Here is a 17,042-nt window from a genome sequence, read left to right on the forward strand (position 1 = left end):
AGGACGCACAGAACCCAGTGGCCAGCCAGCCTAAAGGAGTGGCAAAGACACTGGGGTTTTACCTCTGTAGGATGGACAGACATCTCAGTGATCATGACATTGAATCAGAGCCTTAGAAAATACATAAAGTGACGGTGCATTGGAGGACCTTGATTTCCTCTCCAGTGGTCTCTCCTGGGCTGCCGCTACTGGCACATCTGCTTTGTTGTTCACATTTTGATTTTCACTTCAGAGTATGGGCCTTTACGATCTTCTAAAAGAGTTTTCCTTCAGTTTTACAAATTTGGAATATTCATTTTATCCTGATTTTCTGTTTCCTATTGTGATACTTTTTAGTCTTTCCATAATTCTAAACTTCTGACTATCTTCTGGGTACTGTCTACACATCAGTGTTTTGCAGAGTGTGGCCCCTGGACCAGTAGCTTCAGCATCATCTGGGCCCTCCCTCAAACTCACTGACTCAAGCATGCTGAAGTTTAGGAACCTAATTATCCTTTGATTGTGAGCCAGAGTCAAGCATTTTGAGAAGCTATGTTCCTTCCAGAGCCATTGACACAATGGAACCACCTTTTGAAAGTTTTCAATATACACCTGTCCAGTGCCATAATCTCTTAAGAGAATTTCTTTTTATATTTATGGGGAATCCACTAAATACTGGCTGGTAGCCACTAGACTAATATATCTTTAAGAGAGTAACAATATAAGAGGACCATAGAACTCCCTGCTTTGGGCATTTTCACCATCCAATTCACCAATAAAAGGTGAATAACTGACAAGGTTGAATAATTCTGAGACTCATAATGCCAGCTCCTGGCTTATGTACCATTATTGTGTAATCTACTTATATTCAGAAACCATGGTCTCCACGTCCCCAAGTGGTGTTCAGTGAAGTGTAACATGGGAAGCACAAAGCCATCTTCCTTCGTGGAAACCCAAGCTGGTTTCCCTCCATGCTGCCTTTCAACCTTGGTCTTGCCCTGGGTTCTAGTCTGAGGGGGGCCTCACCCATCCAGGGCATCAAAGGAAGCCCACAGCCATGCCCAGGAGTTCACTTCACTTACCGCACTAGTCTGCACAGACTCATTTCCTGGTTTGGCTTTTACATCAACGACTCCATCAGCATGGCGGAAGGAGCAGTCAGCAAGGACGTCATAAAAGGATAGCCCCTGGGCTTTCAAGCCATATTTCTGTAGCCACTTCTTGGAGTCCCAGGTGTTCTCTGGATTTGATTCATTCTCTACAGAGGTTGCTCCTGATTCTATTTGTGGAATTACAGTTCATCAGTGCCATTCATATTTTGCAAGCCATTTATATTTCACCCCCAACTTAATATTTAGCAAGCGGGAACATATTTTGTTAGGTCACATTCATTTCAGGAAGCGTGCTTTCTAAACAGGACTGGCAAAGAATTAGTTCACCAGACTGGAAGGCAGGGATCTGCTACTTTTCATCTCATTTCTTCCTTTACCTAAGTTGCCTACCCCATGCGTATGGGAGATGGCTGGCAGACCAAGGCCATGTATCAGGAGAGCATTAAACTTGGGGTCAGAAGCTCTGGGTTCAAGTCATGGCTCCACCACTTACTAGCTCGGGCAAATTGCTCAGACTTGGATGAGTCACTGCACTTAACCTCTCTGAGCTTCCACAGAATTGCTTACCTGCAGATGGAAGATAGCATCTGTTTGGCCTTCCTAAATGTGTTGAAGCGATTCAATGAGAAAAGTTATGCGAAAGTGCTTTTTGATGAGTGGGGGTGAGAATTAGGGGTATGTAACCTGTGTTGAGATAGAAGTCAGTCAACCACAGAAGGCTGGAAGCCTGTCTCTCAGGAGCTCCCCTATTAACTTTGGCGAATGTATTCTGATTTAGAGCCTGGCCCTCAAATCAGCAGGCTCAGAAACCTCATATAGTCAGCTCAGGCACCTATAGCTGTATCTATAACTCACTCTAGTCAGGCTCACAGGTTAAAGTATAATCCAGAAAGCTAAGTGCCCAAATATCCCCAGCCTTAGCACATTCCTTTGCCATTTTCCAAAGATTATCTATACTCTTTAAGTGGGGGGTGGGGGGTGCTCTGTTAGCTGGTCAGAACACCATACAACAGAAAAGTATTCATCCAGGTGGCTCAAACTACTAGTGCCACCTAAAGGAGACAGGAGTATCTGGGTGTGGGCAAATCTGAAGCTGAGAAGGAGGCACTCGTTTCCGGAGCAGGCTTGCACTAGCCGATGGAAGCTAACTGTACACCTCTCCTCCCAACTCCATGCTCCCTAGAAGCACACTGGTAGGAAAAAATTGACCATGCTGGGAGTATTTACAGAATCTGGAAATCAGAGCTTTTTTATTCCAGGGAGTGCACTGGCAAACATTCACCTGCCTGCCACTGGAAGGAAGGCAGAAAGGACTAGCTCTTAGCCCCATTGAGACCAGCAGAGCCCTAGGAGGTACCAGGAGGGCGTGCTGGGCAAAGAAGCAGTTTTTTATAACATGTACCACTGCATAGTAGGTCTACTAGCCCTAAAAGTTTACTTCCACTTAGATAAGTGGTTTTCAACCCTGCAGAGTGGAATCCTCTGAGTTCTGTAAAGTACTGATACCTGAGCCCTACCCCTTAGATTCTGCTTTAATTGGTCTGGATATTGAGATTTTTCAAAGCTCCCATGGTGATAGTACTGTGCAACCAAGCTTTACAACTACTGTAAGGTAGAAAGAGCTTTCTAAATTATGATTTGGTGACTCCACCAGTTACGCTTCTATCAGACATAGATTCAAGGTCAAGGACACTTTTAATGAAAAAGAAGCACTCAATATTAGGGCAACAAAATATTACCCATACTTATCCATTATTATATTTAAGGGAATATAAAATTAGAATAGCATTTGACGAAATAAAACACTTTAGAGACAACTGTTTCTCAATAGTATGTAAAGGATCTGCCAAGCAATACTATATGTGAGCCATGTCCTCAGATTTTAATAGAACACCTTTTAAATAATGCACTTAAACCCTCTAGAACCAGACTTTCTCAAAGAAGTTTGATTTTGGCTTTTGAACTTTAAACCAATCTGGCACCAAAAGCCCCTTTGCACACTGTCCCCAGTTACCAGCAGTTGGTTTCTATGTGATTCACAAAGCATCTTCATACCCTGTCCAGGCAACTCAAATCAGAGGTTCCCTAGGGCTTCTCATCCCCAAGGCTCTCCTGTTTTCCTGCATCTCAGGGAAACAGCAAAGAGAACAGATCCATTTTTGTCAGTGGGATCAGTCTCCTTGGAGAAACCTTTTGAGTGACTATTTTTCCACAGTTATTGTTAATTACATTCTAAGCCTTTGTCTCCTCTTTCTTCCTACTTTATCCTCCTTCCTTCTTTCTGATTAACAGGTGTAGTAGGAAATAAAATTTTCATTCAGTTATGTCCATTGATAGCAACACACAAATTAGCACATGTTTCTGCTCTGTTTTGGGGTTGTCTTCTCTTTTTTAAAGTTTATTCAGAGAGAGAGGGAGAGAGAAAAATCCCAACCAGACTCTCAGCTGTCAGCACAGACCCCAATGCAGGGCTCAAACCCGTGAACTACAAGATCATGATCTGAGCTGAGATCATGATCTGAGCTGAAATCAAGAGTTGGACGCTTAACTGACTGAGCCACCCAGTTGCCCCAAGGGGTTGCCTTCTTTTAAAAAGACAAGAGCCTTTTCTCAATTATAAATTCAAGCTTACCATAAAAGGACTTCCTAAAAATACATCAAACCAGTAAGGGATTTTAAAGAGCCAGAGACTAACTTTTGACTCTAAGCTTCACCCAGGAACAGGCGGTACAGTCACTTTGATGGGGACTCAAGGAAAACTCCAAAGCAATTTGAACTTCATAAAGGAAAGAAGGGGCAGCCAGGAATACAAAAACAAAGAGCCTAGGTGCTCCAATGATTAAGAAAGGAGAAAAAGGGGGTAAATCTTTCCACTTTCAGTGCTAATTACACTAATTAGTGGCTGAGCCTCATCTTCCCCAGGTGGGAAGAGAAGGGCATTATCCATTCATTAGAGTCACTTACTAGAGAGTTCTTTCCATTCCCCTGCAGTTATCTTAATTAAAAGTGTTACATAAATTCTCACCCACAGAGCTTAGGATAATACTTTCATTTATTAGAGCTGTGAGCTCACAGCTCATCCTATTCCGTGTGACAGATTGCTAAAGATTTTCTCTCAGTTACTTGCAGGAGAAGCACATGGCAGACCACATCTATGCCATCTATAATGTGCCTGGTCCTCTCCATCCTACTTGTCGATCTCAAAACATGTTTTAATGAGCAGGATCTACTGGCCAGTACTTTTGAAACATCACTAGCCAGGGCCACATCAAAAAGACAAAACGGGTACCATTTATCTGTGCCCCTTCCTCCCCCCAAGGTGTAGTTCTGTAGCGGCTCATGGCCATCAAGGATTTATCACCATCATAACTGCTCTCCTTATGGTGATGGTTATCCTAATGTGTGAACTTGGCAGGGCCATGGTACCCAGATATTTGGTCAAAGATTACTCTAGATGTTTCAATGAAAGTATTTTTAGGTGAGATTAACATTTTAATGTTTATTTATTTTTGAATGAGAGAGACACAGAGTGTGAGCAGGAGAGGGTCAGAGAGAGAGAGGGAGACACAGAAGCCAAAGCAGGCTCCAGGCTCTGAGCTATCAGCACAGTGCCTGATGCGGGGCTCGAACTCACAAATGGTGAGATCAGACCCGAGCCGAAGTGAGACACTTAGCCAACTGAGCCACCCAGGTGCCCTGAGATTACATTTTAATCAGTAGACTTTGGGTAAAACAGATTACCCTCCATATCATGAGAGGGCCATCTCCATTCAGTCGAAAGCCTTTAATAGGAAAGAGACTGAAGTCCCCTGAGGAAGGGGAATTCTGACAGCAGACTGCCTTGGGACCTGAAATGCAAAACCAGCTCATGAGGGCGGTGGCCTGTCTGGTCTGTCCTGCAATTTGGACTTTCTAGCTTCCATACTCATTCAAGTCAATTCCTTGAATCTCCCTCAATCTCTATCTCAACCTCTTTTTGTATACACATGCACACATGCACACACAAATGCGCACACACACTATACACACACACACATCCTATTGGTTCTGTTTCTGTGCAGATCCCTGACTGATATGCTCATCCTCCTCCACTGAAGAGGACTTGTCCAGCACCACATTCCTGCCATGCGAGGTTCATGTGCCTTTCAAGCAAACCATCAGCTAATGAATAAACTAGAGCTCTATATCTGACACCGACCTCTGAGAGCATCAAGTTCAGTGTTTCTCGCACTATGGTCCACAAACACTATTTACCCTGCATGTCGGTGGCTATCACTCAGAAAGAGCGTTTCTTAGCAAAAAGTTTAGGGAGTTTGAAAATAAAGTTTCAATTGGGTCTTCATCACAGGACTTGTATGAGCCTTTGTTACAGGAATCAGCAGTGGGCCTCACCATGGGTAGAGACATAAATAGTATTTCCTACAGTTATTTGGTCCCAGAACCCTTTCTGCATAGAACATTTGGGAGGGCCTATATTTGATAGACCACAGTTTGGTACACACTTCCCAGCATCCCTATTATAAGTGTCATGAGACACTAAGCCAACACTTGGCTGCCCATGGGAAGTGGCACTGGCAAAGGATGCTGTGAATTAGTTGAAAAGGAAAGGTTCAGAAGAAGCTGAAAGCGATGTTCAACAGAAACAAGGAAAGGAGGGGGACAGGCAGGGTATGAAGGAAGGAATTATGAACAGCTGGGAGGGGGGGAAGAAGAAAGGTGGCAACTGTTAAGGATAAGAAATCCAGCTGCCTGCCTGTCAGACATGTGAGCCAGCTCAGCAGATGGCAGCTGCTGGACCAAGGACTATCTGCAGGTGAGAGAAACGATGAAGCCTGCCTGGGTGGGCACCCAGGAGATGTCTTGAAAGCATGGCTCGAGAGACATATCTGTCTCTGGGCAGACATGCGCTCTGTTCACTGTACTTGCTGACTAACATGACATTTTCCATTCTACAGCTGTGATAGCACCATGTGCTGAGCATATTTGCCTGGCACTGCCAGAGAGCCAAAAAAGAGGAGAAGGGGATGCAGGGACAGAGAAGGGTAACCCAGAAATATTCTGCACCACCTGGCCTTGCAGGGCAGGTTTGGGTAATTGTTCTCTGGAGTGCCCCAGGGGTTATGCACATACCAAGGGTTACGAAGGCCTGGGAACAAAGAGATGCAGCGATGGGCCTTCGGTCACATCTCTAATATGGGACGGAGCCAAATGTACAGTTATAGAGTAGGCCCTGAGTGGACCGTGAATCCTAGGCCCTTTCTCCTCTGGAATATCATGAAATGATTTTTACTTCCTCCTTTAATGCTTGTGAAAATCAAAGCAAAATGTCTGTGGAAAAGAAGGGTTCCATGGCTTACCCAACTTATTTGTAAACCAGAGGAAAAATGATTGTAACACTAAGTGTCTCTAATTCCTATAATCCTCAGTGGGGGGAAGTGGGAGGGAAAGGAAATTGAAAAAACAAAAAGGCAAGAAAGAAGCAGACATAAAAACAAAGACAAAAAAGCACCAACAGTGGACAGGAGGTGGGAGAGGAGCTAACGCCCTCTCCAAGACAGCAGTCCCCATTTCCCTTACCTTCTCCTCTGCCTGGTTCTGAAAGAAGGAAACTGAAAAATTTTTGCTTTATATGTGGGCTGTGAATGAGGCAGCTGCAGAAAGAATGTTTAAACCCCAAGCAAGACCTGCAACTGGCTACTGAGAAATAAGGAGCAGCAGTCAGACAGTGACAGACCAGCATGAAGGCTGAGAAGAAACCACTAGCAGACCACAGATTCCAAGACAAGAACTACAAAAGCCACATTGTTTAAGTTTATTTAGTTATTTTGAGAGAGACAGAGAGAGAGAGAGAGAGAGAGCATGAGTGGAGTAGGGCAGAGAGAGATCGGGAGCCAGAGTGAGAAAGAACCCCAAGCTGATAGCTTGGAGCCCGATATGGATGGGGCTTGAACTCACGAACCAGAAGATCATGACCTGAGCCCAAATCAAGAGTTGGATGCTCAATTGACTGAGCCACCCAGGTGCGCCAACGAAAGCCACATTCCAATGTATCTACATCTACAATGACATTTAGAATAAATTGAAGGATAATAGTTGAGTAGGCAACAAATTATACCTGTGGCAACAATTTCTTTAAAAGTAGTGTGATGTGGTAAGATAAATCAATTCAAGATGCTTAGTATAAAGTGGAAAAATCAAGATTAAGAAATGAGAAAGGGATTGACAGAGTTTGGGAACTTTAGATTAGAACCTGAAGATCACATGGTAGTGAGAATGGGAACCATAAAGCAGAGTGGGGATGCTGGGATTAGACCAACAGAGAAATCTGAATCTGCTTCCCTTGGGAAATTAAAATACTGCCACTTTTTTGATCCTGCATCACCAATGCCAGGGCTTGATCTTTTTTTTTTTTAATTTTAGTCAGTTTGTTTATTTCATGTATTCTTTAAAAATTTGTTTCTTGAGCTATAATTCATATGCTATAAAACTAACATTTTTAAATGTTTTTAGTTTGGTGGTTTTTAGTTTGTTTACCTGGTTGTATAATCATCATCACTATTTAATTCCAGTACATTTTCCTCACCCCACAAAGAAACCCTATACTTGTTAGAAGTCATTTCTCATTTCCCTTCCCTTCTCCCCACTATGAGTTTACTCTATGGATTCATCTATTTTGGACATTTCATATAAATGGAATCATACAAACTGGCCTTTTATGACTGGCTTATTTCAATTAACGTAATGCTTTCAAAGTTAATTTGTGCTGTAGCATGTATCAGTACCACATTACATGTATTATGGCTACATGATATTCCACCGTAGGGCTGTATCACATTTGCTTATCTACTTATCAGTTACTGGACATTTGTTTCCACTTTTTGTTTTTATGGCTACTATGATGATGCTATGAACATTCATGTACAAGTTTTTGTGTGAACATGTCTTTTTAAGGACTTTTAAAAAATTCAAGTATAATTAACATACAGTGTTACAGGAGTTTCAAATGTACAACAGGATTCCACAATTTTATATATTTGTCAGTGCTCATAAAGATAAGTGTACTCTTGGGGCACCTGGGTGGCTGAGTCGGTTAAGCGTCCGACTTCGGCTCAGGTCATGATCTCATAGTTCGTGAGTTCAAGCCCCACATCGGGCTCTGTGCTGACAGCTCAGAGCCTAGAGCCTGCTTCAGATTCTGTCTCTGTCTGTCTGTCTGTCTGTCTCTGCTCCTCCTCCCACTCCTACTCTGTCTCTTTTTCTCCAAAATAAATAAACATTAAAAAAAATTTTTTTTAAGAGAAGTGTACTCTTAATCCCCTTTATCTATTTTACCCATCCCCCCACCCACCTCCTCTCTGGCAAATACCAGTTTGCTGTCTGTATATAAGAGTCAGATTTTTGTCTCTTTTTTTTCTTTGTTTTGTTGTGTTTAAGTTCCACATACAAGTGAAATCTTATGATATTTATTTTTCTTTGAATGACTTATATCACTTAGTGTTAATCCCTCTAGGTTGATTCATGTTCTTGTAATTGGCAAGATTTCACCATTTTTTATGGCTGAATAATACTCTATTGTGTATATATACCACATCTTCTTTATCCATTCATCCATCAGTGGACATGTAAGTTGCTTCCATAACTTGGGTATTGTAAATAATGCTGCAATAAACATAGGGGTGCATATATCTTTTTGAATTAGTGTTTTTGTTTTCTTTGGGTAAATACACATTAGTGCAATTATTGAATTATTGAATTATATCGTAATTTTATTTTCAATTCTTTGAGGAACCTTGATATTGTTTTCCACAGTAGCTACATCAATTTGCATTCCCACCAACAGTGCACAAGGGTTCCTTTTTCTCCACATCCTTGCCAACACTTGTTATTTCTTATCTTTTTGATTCTAGCCATTCTGACAAGTGTAAAGTAGTATTTCATTGTTGTTTTATTTTGCATTTCCCTGATGATTAGTGGTGTTGAGCATTTTTCATACATCTGTGGCCCTCTGTATATCTTTGGAAAAATATCTATTCAGATCCTCTGTCCATTTTTAAATTGGATTTTAAATTGGCTTTTTGTGTGTGTGTGTGTGTGTTGAGTTGTATAAGTTCTTTTTATATTTTTTATATTAGCCTCTTATCAGATGTATCATTTACAAATATCTTCTCTCATTCAGTAGGTTGCCTTTTTGGTTTGTTGATGGTTTCCTTCACTGTGCAAAAACGTTTTACTTTAGTGTAGTCCAGTAGTTTAATTCTGCTTTTGTTTTTCTTGCCAGAGAAGACATATCTAGAAAAATGTTTCTACAGTTGATGTCAAAGAAACTACTCTTTATGATTTCTTCCAGGCGTTTTATGGCTTCAGGTCTCATATTTGGCCCTTAATCCATTTTGAGTTTTTTTGTATGGTGTAAGAAAGTAATGCTGTTTCATTCTTTTGCATGTAGCTGTCCAGTTTTCCCAACACCATTTGTTGAAGAAATTGTCTTTTTCCCACTGTATATTCTTACTTCCTTTCCTGTAAATTAACTGGCCATAAAAGCATGGTTTTATTTCTGAACTTTCTGTTCCATTGATCATTGTGTCTGTTTTTGTGCCATTATCACACTAGTATGATTAGTATAGTTTTTCAGTATGTCTTGAAATCTGGGATTGTGATACCTCCAGATTTGTTCTTCTTTTTTAAGATTGCTTTCACTATTTGGGATCTTTTGTGGTCCCATACTAATTTTAGGATTATTTGTTTTGTGAAAAATGTTGGTATTTTGATAGGGATTGCATTGAATCTGTATATTCTTTCAGTAATAGGGATATTTTAACAATATTTGTTCTTCCAATCCATGAGCATGGACTACCTTTTGGTTTGTGTTGCCTTCAATTTCTTTTATCAGTGTTTTATAGTTTTCAGAGTACAGATCTTTCACCTCCTTAGTTAAGTTTATTCCAAAGTATTTCATTCTTTTTGGTGCAACTGTAAACGTCATTGCTTTCTTAAGTTCTCTTCTACTACTTCATTACTAGTGTATAGAAATGTAACAGATTTCTGTATGTTAATTTTGCATCCTGTGACTTTACTGAATTCATTCACCAGTTCTAGCAGTTTTTTGGTGGGATCTTTAGGATTTTCTCCATATAGTATCATGTCATCTGCAAATAGTAAAAGTTTTATTTCTTCCTCACCAATGTGAATGCCTTTTTTTTTCTTTTTCTTGTCTGATTGCTGTCACTAGGACTTCCAGTATTATGTTAAATGTTGAATAAGTGGTGAGAGTGGACATCTTTGTCTTGTTCCAGCTCGCAATTTTTCACCATTGAGTATATTAGCTGTTTTTTATATATGGCCCTATGTTATGTTCAGGTATATTCCCTCTATACCTATTCTGTTGAAAGTTTTTTATTATAAATGGATGCTACATTGTGTCAAATGCTTTTCCCTCAGCTTTTGAGATGATCATATGGTTTTTATCCTTTCTTTTGTTAATATATTACATTGATCAATGTGTGAATATTGAACCACTGTCTGGAATGAATCCCACTTGAACATGGTGAATGATTTTTTTCATACGTTGTTGGATTTAGTTTGCTAATATTTGATTGAGGATTTCTGCATCTATGTTGATCAGAGATATTGGCCTATAGTTTCCTTTTTTTGTGATGTCTTTATCTGGTTTTGGTATCAGGGTAATGCTGGCCTTGAATTTGGAAACTTGCCTTCCCCTTCTATTTTTTGGAAGAGTTTGAGAAGAAAAGATATTAACTTTTATTTAAATGTTTGGTATAATTCACCTGTGAAGCCATCTCGTTCTGGACTTATGTTTGTTCAGAGTTTTGGATTTTTCAAAAAAAAACTTTAATATTTATTTACCTTTGAGCTGAGGGAGGGGGGGAAGGAGGAGCAGAAAGAGGGAGACAGAGGATCTGAAGCAGGTTCTGCACTGTGAGCACAGAGCTGGATACAGAGCCTGAACTCATGAATGGTTGAGATCATGACCTGAGCCAAAATCAACAGTCAGCTGTTCAACCACCTGAGCCACCCAGGCATCCCTGTTAGGAGTTTTTTGATCACTGGTTCAATTTCATTGTTGGCAATTGGACGGTTCAAATTTTCTATTTTTCCTGCTTCAGTTTTGTGGAGATTATATGTTTCTAGGAATTTATCCATTTCTTCTAGGTTGCCCAATTTGTTGGCATATAATTTTTCATAATATTCTCTTATAATCATTTACATTTCTGTGGTGTTGGTTATAATTTCTCCTCTCTTTCATTCCTGATTTTATTTGAATCCTCTTCGTTTTTTGATGAGTTTGGATAAAGGCTTATCAATTTTATTGATCTTTTTTTTTTTGAGAGAGGGAGAATGTACATGCACGTGAGTAGAACATGGGGCCGATGTGGGGCTCCATCTCACAATCATGAGATCATGACCTGAGCTGAAATTAAGAGTTGGATGCTTAACGAACTGAGCCACCCAGGGACCCCTTGATTTTTTCAAAAAGCCAACTTTGGGTTTCTTTGGTCTATTCTATTAAGTCTTTATTTCAATTATTTCTGCTCTCATCTCTATTATGTCCTTCTCTTGGCCTTGGGCTTTGTTCTTTTTCTAGCTTCTTTAGGTGTATGGTTAGCTTGTTTATTTGAGATTTTTTTCTTGCTTCTTGAGGTATGCATGTATTCCTACAATCTTCCCTCTTTCATTGCATCCCAAAGACTTTGGATCACTGTGTTTTCATTTCCATTTGTCTCCGTTTATTTTTTTATTTCACCTTTGATTTCTTGGTTCACCCATTCATTGTTTAGTAGCATGTTGTTTAGCCTCCATGTATTTGTGTTTTTTGCAGATTTATCTCTTGAGATTGATTTCTAGTTTCATACCATTGTGGTTGGAAAAGATACATGATATGATTTCAATATTTTTGAATTTAATAATCGTTTTGTGGCCTAACATGTAATCTAATCTGGAGAATGTTGTGAACATATGTTCTCAGTTCCCTTGAGCATATACCTAGGACTGGAATTGCTGGGGTGTATGCTAACTCTATGTTTAACATTTGAAGAAATGCCAGACTTTTCAAAGTGGGTGTACCATTTTACATTCCCACCAGCAATGTATAAGGGTTCCATTTTCTCCATATCTTGCCAACTTGCTATTATCTTTCTCTTTTATTATAGCTATCCTTGTGGGTGTGAAGTGTTATCTTACTGCGGTTTTTGTTTACATTTCTCTCATATTTTCATGTGCTTCCTGGTCATTTGTATATCTTCTCTGGGGATATGTCTATTCAAATCCTTTGTCTATCTTTCATCTGGGTTATTGGTCTTTTTTCTTGTTGAATTGGAATAGTTCTTTATGTCTCCTGAATACTAGGTCCTTATCAGATAAATGATTTGCAAATATTTTCTTCCATTCTGTGGATTGTCTTTTCATATTTTTCCAGTCTTATTGAGAAATAATTAACATACATCACTGTGTAAGTTTAAGGAATACAGCATAATGGTTTGATTTACATATATTGTGGAATGATTACCATAATAGCTTCAATTAATACAACTAATAGCTTCTCATATAAATACAATAAAAAGATAAAAAAGGAAAAAAAGGAAAAATCTTTCTTCTTGTGATCAGAAATCTCATGATTTACTGTCTTAACAACTTTTCTTTTCTTGTTTATTTATTTTTGAGAGAGGGAAGGGGCAGAGTGAGAAGGAAGCAGAGGATCTGAAGCAGGCTCTGTGCTGACAGCATAGAGTTCAACGTGGGGGGCTCAAACTCACAAACTGTGAGATCACGACCTGAGCCAAAGTCAGACGTTTAACTGACTGAGCCACCCAGGTGCCCCTTAACAACTTTTCTATACAGCATACAGCAGCATTAGCTGTAGTCATCATGTTGTACACTACATCCCTGCTACAGGAATACCTCATTTTATCACACTTTGCAAATACTGTGTTTTTTATAACTTGAAGGTATGTGGCTATCTTGCATCAAGCAAATCTATCAGTATCATTCTTCCAACAGCATTTGCTCATTTCATGTCTCTATGTCACATTTTGGTAATTCTTGTAGTTTTTTAAACTTTTTCATTATTGCTACAGTTGGTATGGTGATCTGTGATCAGTGAGTATGACTTACTGAAAGCTCAGATGATGATTAGCATTTTTTAGCAATAAAGTAATTTTTAAATAAGGTATGTACACTGTTAAGACATAATGTTATTGCACACCTAACAGACTACAGTATAAACATCATTTTTTTATGCCCTGGGAAACCAAATGATGCGTTTAACCCAATTTGTTGTGATATTCACTTTATTGCAGTGGTCAGGAACCAAAGTGACAAGGTGTCCAAGGCATTCCTGTATTGATATATGCAGTTGTCTTTTAAATCAGATAGGAAGGAAAAAAAGAGTTATAATAAAAACTACATTTATACTTGTATATTAACCCATATAGTTTTATTTGTGTTCTTTATTTCTTCATGTGGATTCAAGTTATTCTCTAATATCCTTTAATTTCATCCTGAAGGACTTCCTTTAATATTTTTCTCATAGGGCAAGTTTGCTAACAATGACACCTATTTTTGTTAATCTTGAATGTCTTACTTTCTCCTCCTTTTTTGATGGGTAGTTTTGCCAGATATACTATTCTTGGTTGACAGTCTTTTTTCTTTCACCACTTTATTTATTTATTTAAAAAAAATTTTTTTAATGTTTTTATTTATTTTTGAGGCAGAGAGAGACAGAGCATGAGCAGGGGAGGGGAAGAGAGAGAGGGAGACACAGAATCTGAAGCAGGCTTCAGGCTCTGAGCTGTCAGCACAGAGCCTGACACGGGGCTTGAACTCACAGACCATGAGATCATGACCTGAGCCGAAGTTGGAGGCCCAACTGACTGAGCTACCCAGGCACCCCTCTTCACCACTTTAAATATTTCATCTCACTACCTCTGACCTTCATGGTGTCTGATGAGAAATCAGCTGTTCATTTTATTGAGGGCTGCTTGCATATAGGGAGTCATTTCTGTCTAGCTGCTTTCAAGATTCCTTTTCTGAGACTGGCACTTTCTGTTGTGGAAGGTTATTAACTATTTATTTAATTTCTTTAATAGATATAGGCCTACTCAGATTGTCTGTTTCTTCTTGTGGAAGTTCTGACAGATCGTGTCTTTCATGAAATTGACCCATTTTATCAATTGATACATTCAAATTTGTAGGCACAGAATTTTCATAATATTCCTTTATTATCCTTTTAATACCTATGGGATCTCTAGTGATCTCATATTTCATTTTTTATATTAGTAATTTGTATTTTCTTTTCTTGGTTAGCCTGGCTAGAGGCTTATTGATTTTATTGTCTTCTCAAAGAACCAGTATTTGATTTTGTTGATTTTCTCTATTGATTTCTCATTTTCAACTTCATTGATTTCTGCTCTAATTTTTATTATTATTTTCTTCTGGGTACTTTGGATTCAATTTGTCCCTCTTTTTCTAGTTTCCTAAGGTGGAAGCTTATAGATTTTAGATCTATCTTCTTTTCTAATTTATGCAGTCAATGTTATAAATTTCCCTCCAAGCACTGCTTTCACTGCATCCTACAAATATTGGTAAGTTGAACTTTCATTTTCATTTACCATAGTCACTTTTTAATAACATGATTCTAGCTCTGACATTTCATCATACTTTGTATTACATTCCAATATCCTTCCTAAATTTAATGCATCACATCTACAGGATTCTAATGAACTAATTCTTTTCCCACATTTTGGGAGAAATTTTTCAGTAACAGCTTTAACTCTAACTTGTGGAGGCATTACATGATACTCTTACACAGAAATTTTTGTTTCTTTTTTTAATCTGGAAAAGACAGGGATTACTACCTATTAAAAAAATGCATGTTTGAGTTCAACAAAATCCTGGCCCTTTTAGCAGTATCACTTACTGCTTATAATCAGCCCTGTTAACATTGATTTGACTATAAAGAGCTTTAAAGGTATAAAAGCATACTGGAAAAAAATTCAGTTCTGGGAAGAAATATTATTTTCTCTTTTGCCTTGCTGGAAGTGTGAGCACTTTGACAAGTGTTAGATTTGCTTTTGGTTACATAAGAAACCAGCTGTGCTCTGCCCCAGATCTCATCCTGCCAGTTCTATTTGAACAAAAGGGAAATGTATTCTTGAGAAAGTAAATATGTACAAGGGCTCTGTAAATTAGCCTGTTTTGCTTCAGATCTCAAGTCATCATGTTGGTAAAACAGTCTTCATCTATTACATTGATTGTATATCACTGGTACAGAACAGAGAACTCACATTTGTTCTTCTCTGTATATATCAGAATCCAAAGATCTTGGGATCAAAGATTCAGAAACATGGCATTCTCACTTGATGGGTCCATGTGTTTATACCAAGAATGTTTGCTCATCCATCCATTATCATATATCACTTCACTCACAGCTATCTGAATCCAGACTTATAGAGTCAATTGCCTCTCCTCCTTCTCTGTTTGGTCTCTCTAGAGGGCTTCAGTCTTAATAATCCAAACAAGCCTCACCATGTTTACCCCCAAACCTGGTTCTCCTCCAGCATGGTGTCCATCTAGGAGCTTAGCTTTGACACCTATAATTTCCTCACTCCCAAGTTCTTCCAAGTTCAATATATGAATTCTCCCTCAGATCTGCCAACTTATCATCTCTCACTTATACATCTTAACTCTTTTCCCTCATCCTCACTTGCCCTCTCTCTTCTCATCTGTTTCCCACCCAGTAGCCCAAGTGAATTTTTTTTCTAAATGCAAATCTTATTTTATCATTCCTTTGCTTAAAATCTTCCAGTGGCTTCCCCCTGGTATTAAATTAAGGACTGACATCTCATACAATGGCCTATAGACCCAGCATGATCTGATCCTTGCCTATCTTTCCAGACTCATTGAGGGTCAACTGCTAACTTGATCTCTACCCCACTCATCTTTCTAACTCAAAATCTGTGTATGTCACCATGACTTATGACAAGAAAGACAGCTGGCTGGTGGTTTAATACAATGTCAATAAAAACAAGCATCACCCCCCCCCCCCACCATGTGTTAAAAAAAAAAAAAAGTGCTCAAAACTCCTGTAGAGCTCCCGGTTGGGTTGGAATTGCCTACAAGGGATTCAATGAGCCTCTATCCTCTTCCATGTCTTTTGACATCAAGTTTGATATTTTGAACCAACCAAATATTGGGAGTCCAACCTTGGTATGATTATACAACACAATTAGACTTATTATCTCCGGTGAGTCATAAAATGGCTGTGAAGGTTATTACAAATGAGGAGTTCCTGAAATGTTTTGAGCTGCAGCATCATCCAAAGAAGGGTAAAGTTTCCCTAACTGGGACAAATCCTTGAATGTTTTGTGAGAAAAGCCATCTTCTTGTTTGAGAGTCATACCTGGCACACGTGTGCGCGCACACACACACAAACACACAATGCTCAGATGCATTAACACCAACATTCTGAACAGCTCAGCACCTCATGAGTGATCCACATCATCCTCTTTTACTTTATTAACAGCTGTGTTAAGATATAACTGACATAAGATAAACCATACAGATTTAAAGTGTACAAATGGATACATTTTGACATATGTATGGTAGTTTATGTCTACCATCTTGCCATTGGTTTTCTATTGGCCCTATCTATCCTTTGCTCTCTTTCTTTTTCTCCTGACAGATTTTAGATTGAGTATTTTTTAATTCCATTTTATCTCCTTTGTTGGCTTGTTTTTAAACAGTAGTTACTTTAGGTATATAGCAAACATCTTCAATGTATTGTGCCCTAACTTCGGCTGGTATTCATGCACAGTGTAAGAACCTTACAATAGCATACTTCCATTTCTCCCCTCCTGGATTTTTGTTTGTTTGTTTGTTTTGCAATGCATTGGTTTGTTGTTGTTGTTGTTGTTGTTGTTTAATTGTAGTAAAATA

General features: G+C 39.0%; 1 protein-coding gene across 3 annotated transcripts in view; it reads right to left on the reverse strand.

Moving 5' to 3' along the window:
* Positions 1–17,042, reverse strand: part of VWA3B (von Willebrand factor A domain containing 3B) — a 204,806-nt gene that overhangs the window by 112,086 nt on the left and 75,678 nt on the right. For all 3 annotated transcript variants that reach the window (XM_042981227.1, XM_042981228.1, XM_042981229.1), the window contains exon 9: positions 1,062–1,258. In XM_042981227.1, coding sequence (XP_042837161.1) covers positions 1,062–1,258 — 197 coding nt within the window. The remainder of the gene's footprint in view (positions 1–1,061; positions 1,259–17,042) is intronic.

This window comes from Panthera tigris, chromosome A3 (assembly GCF_018350195.1).
Source record: "Panthera tigris isolate Pti1 chromosome A3, P.tigris_Pti1_mat1.1, whole genome shotgun sequence".
Taxonomy (NCBI): Eukaryota; Metazoa; Chordata; class Mammalia; order Carnivora; family Felidae; genus Panthera; species Panthera tigris.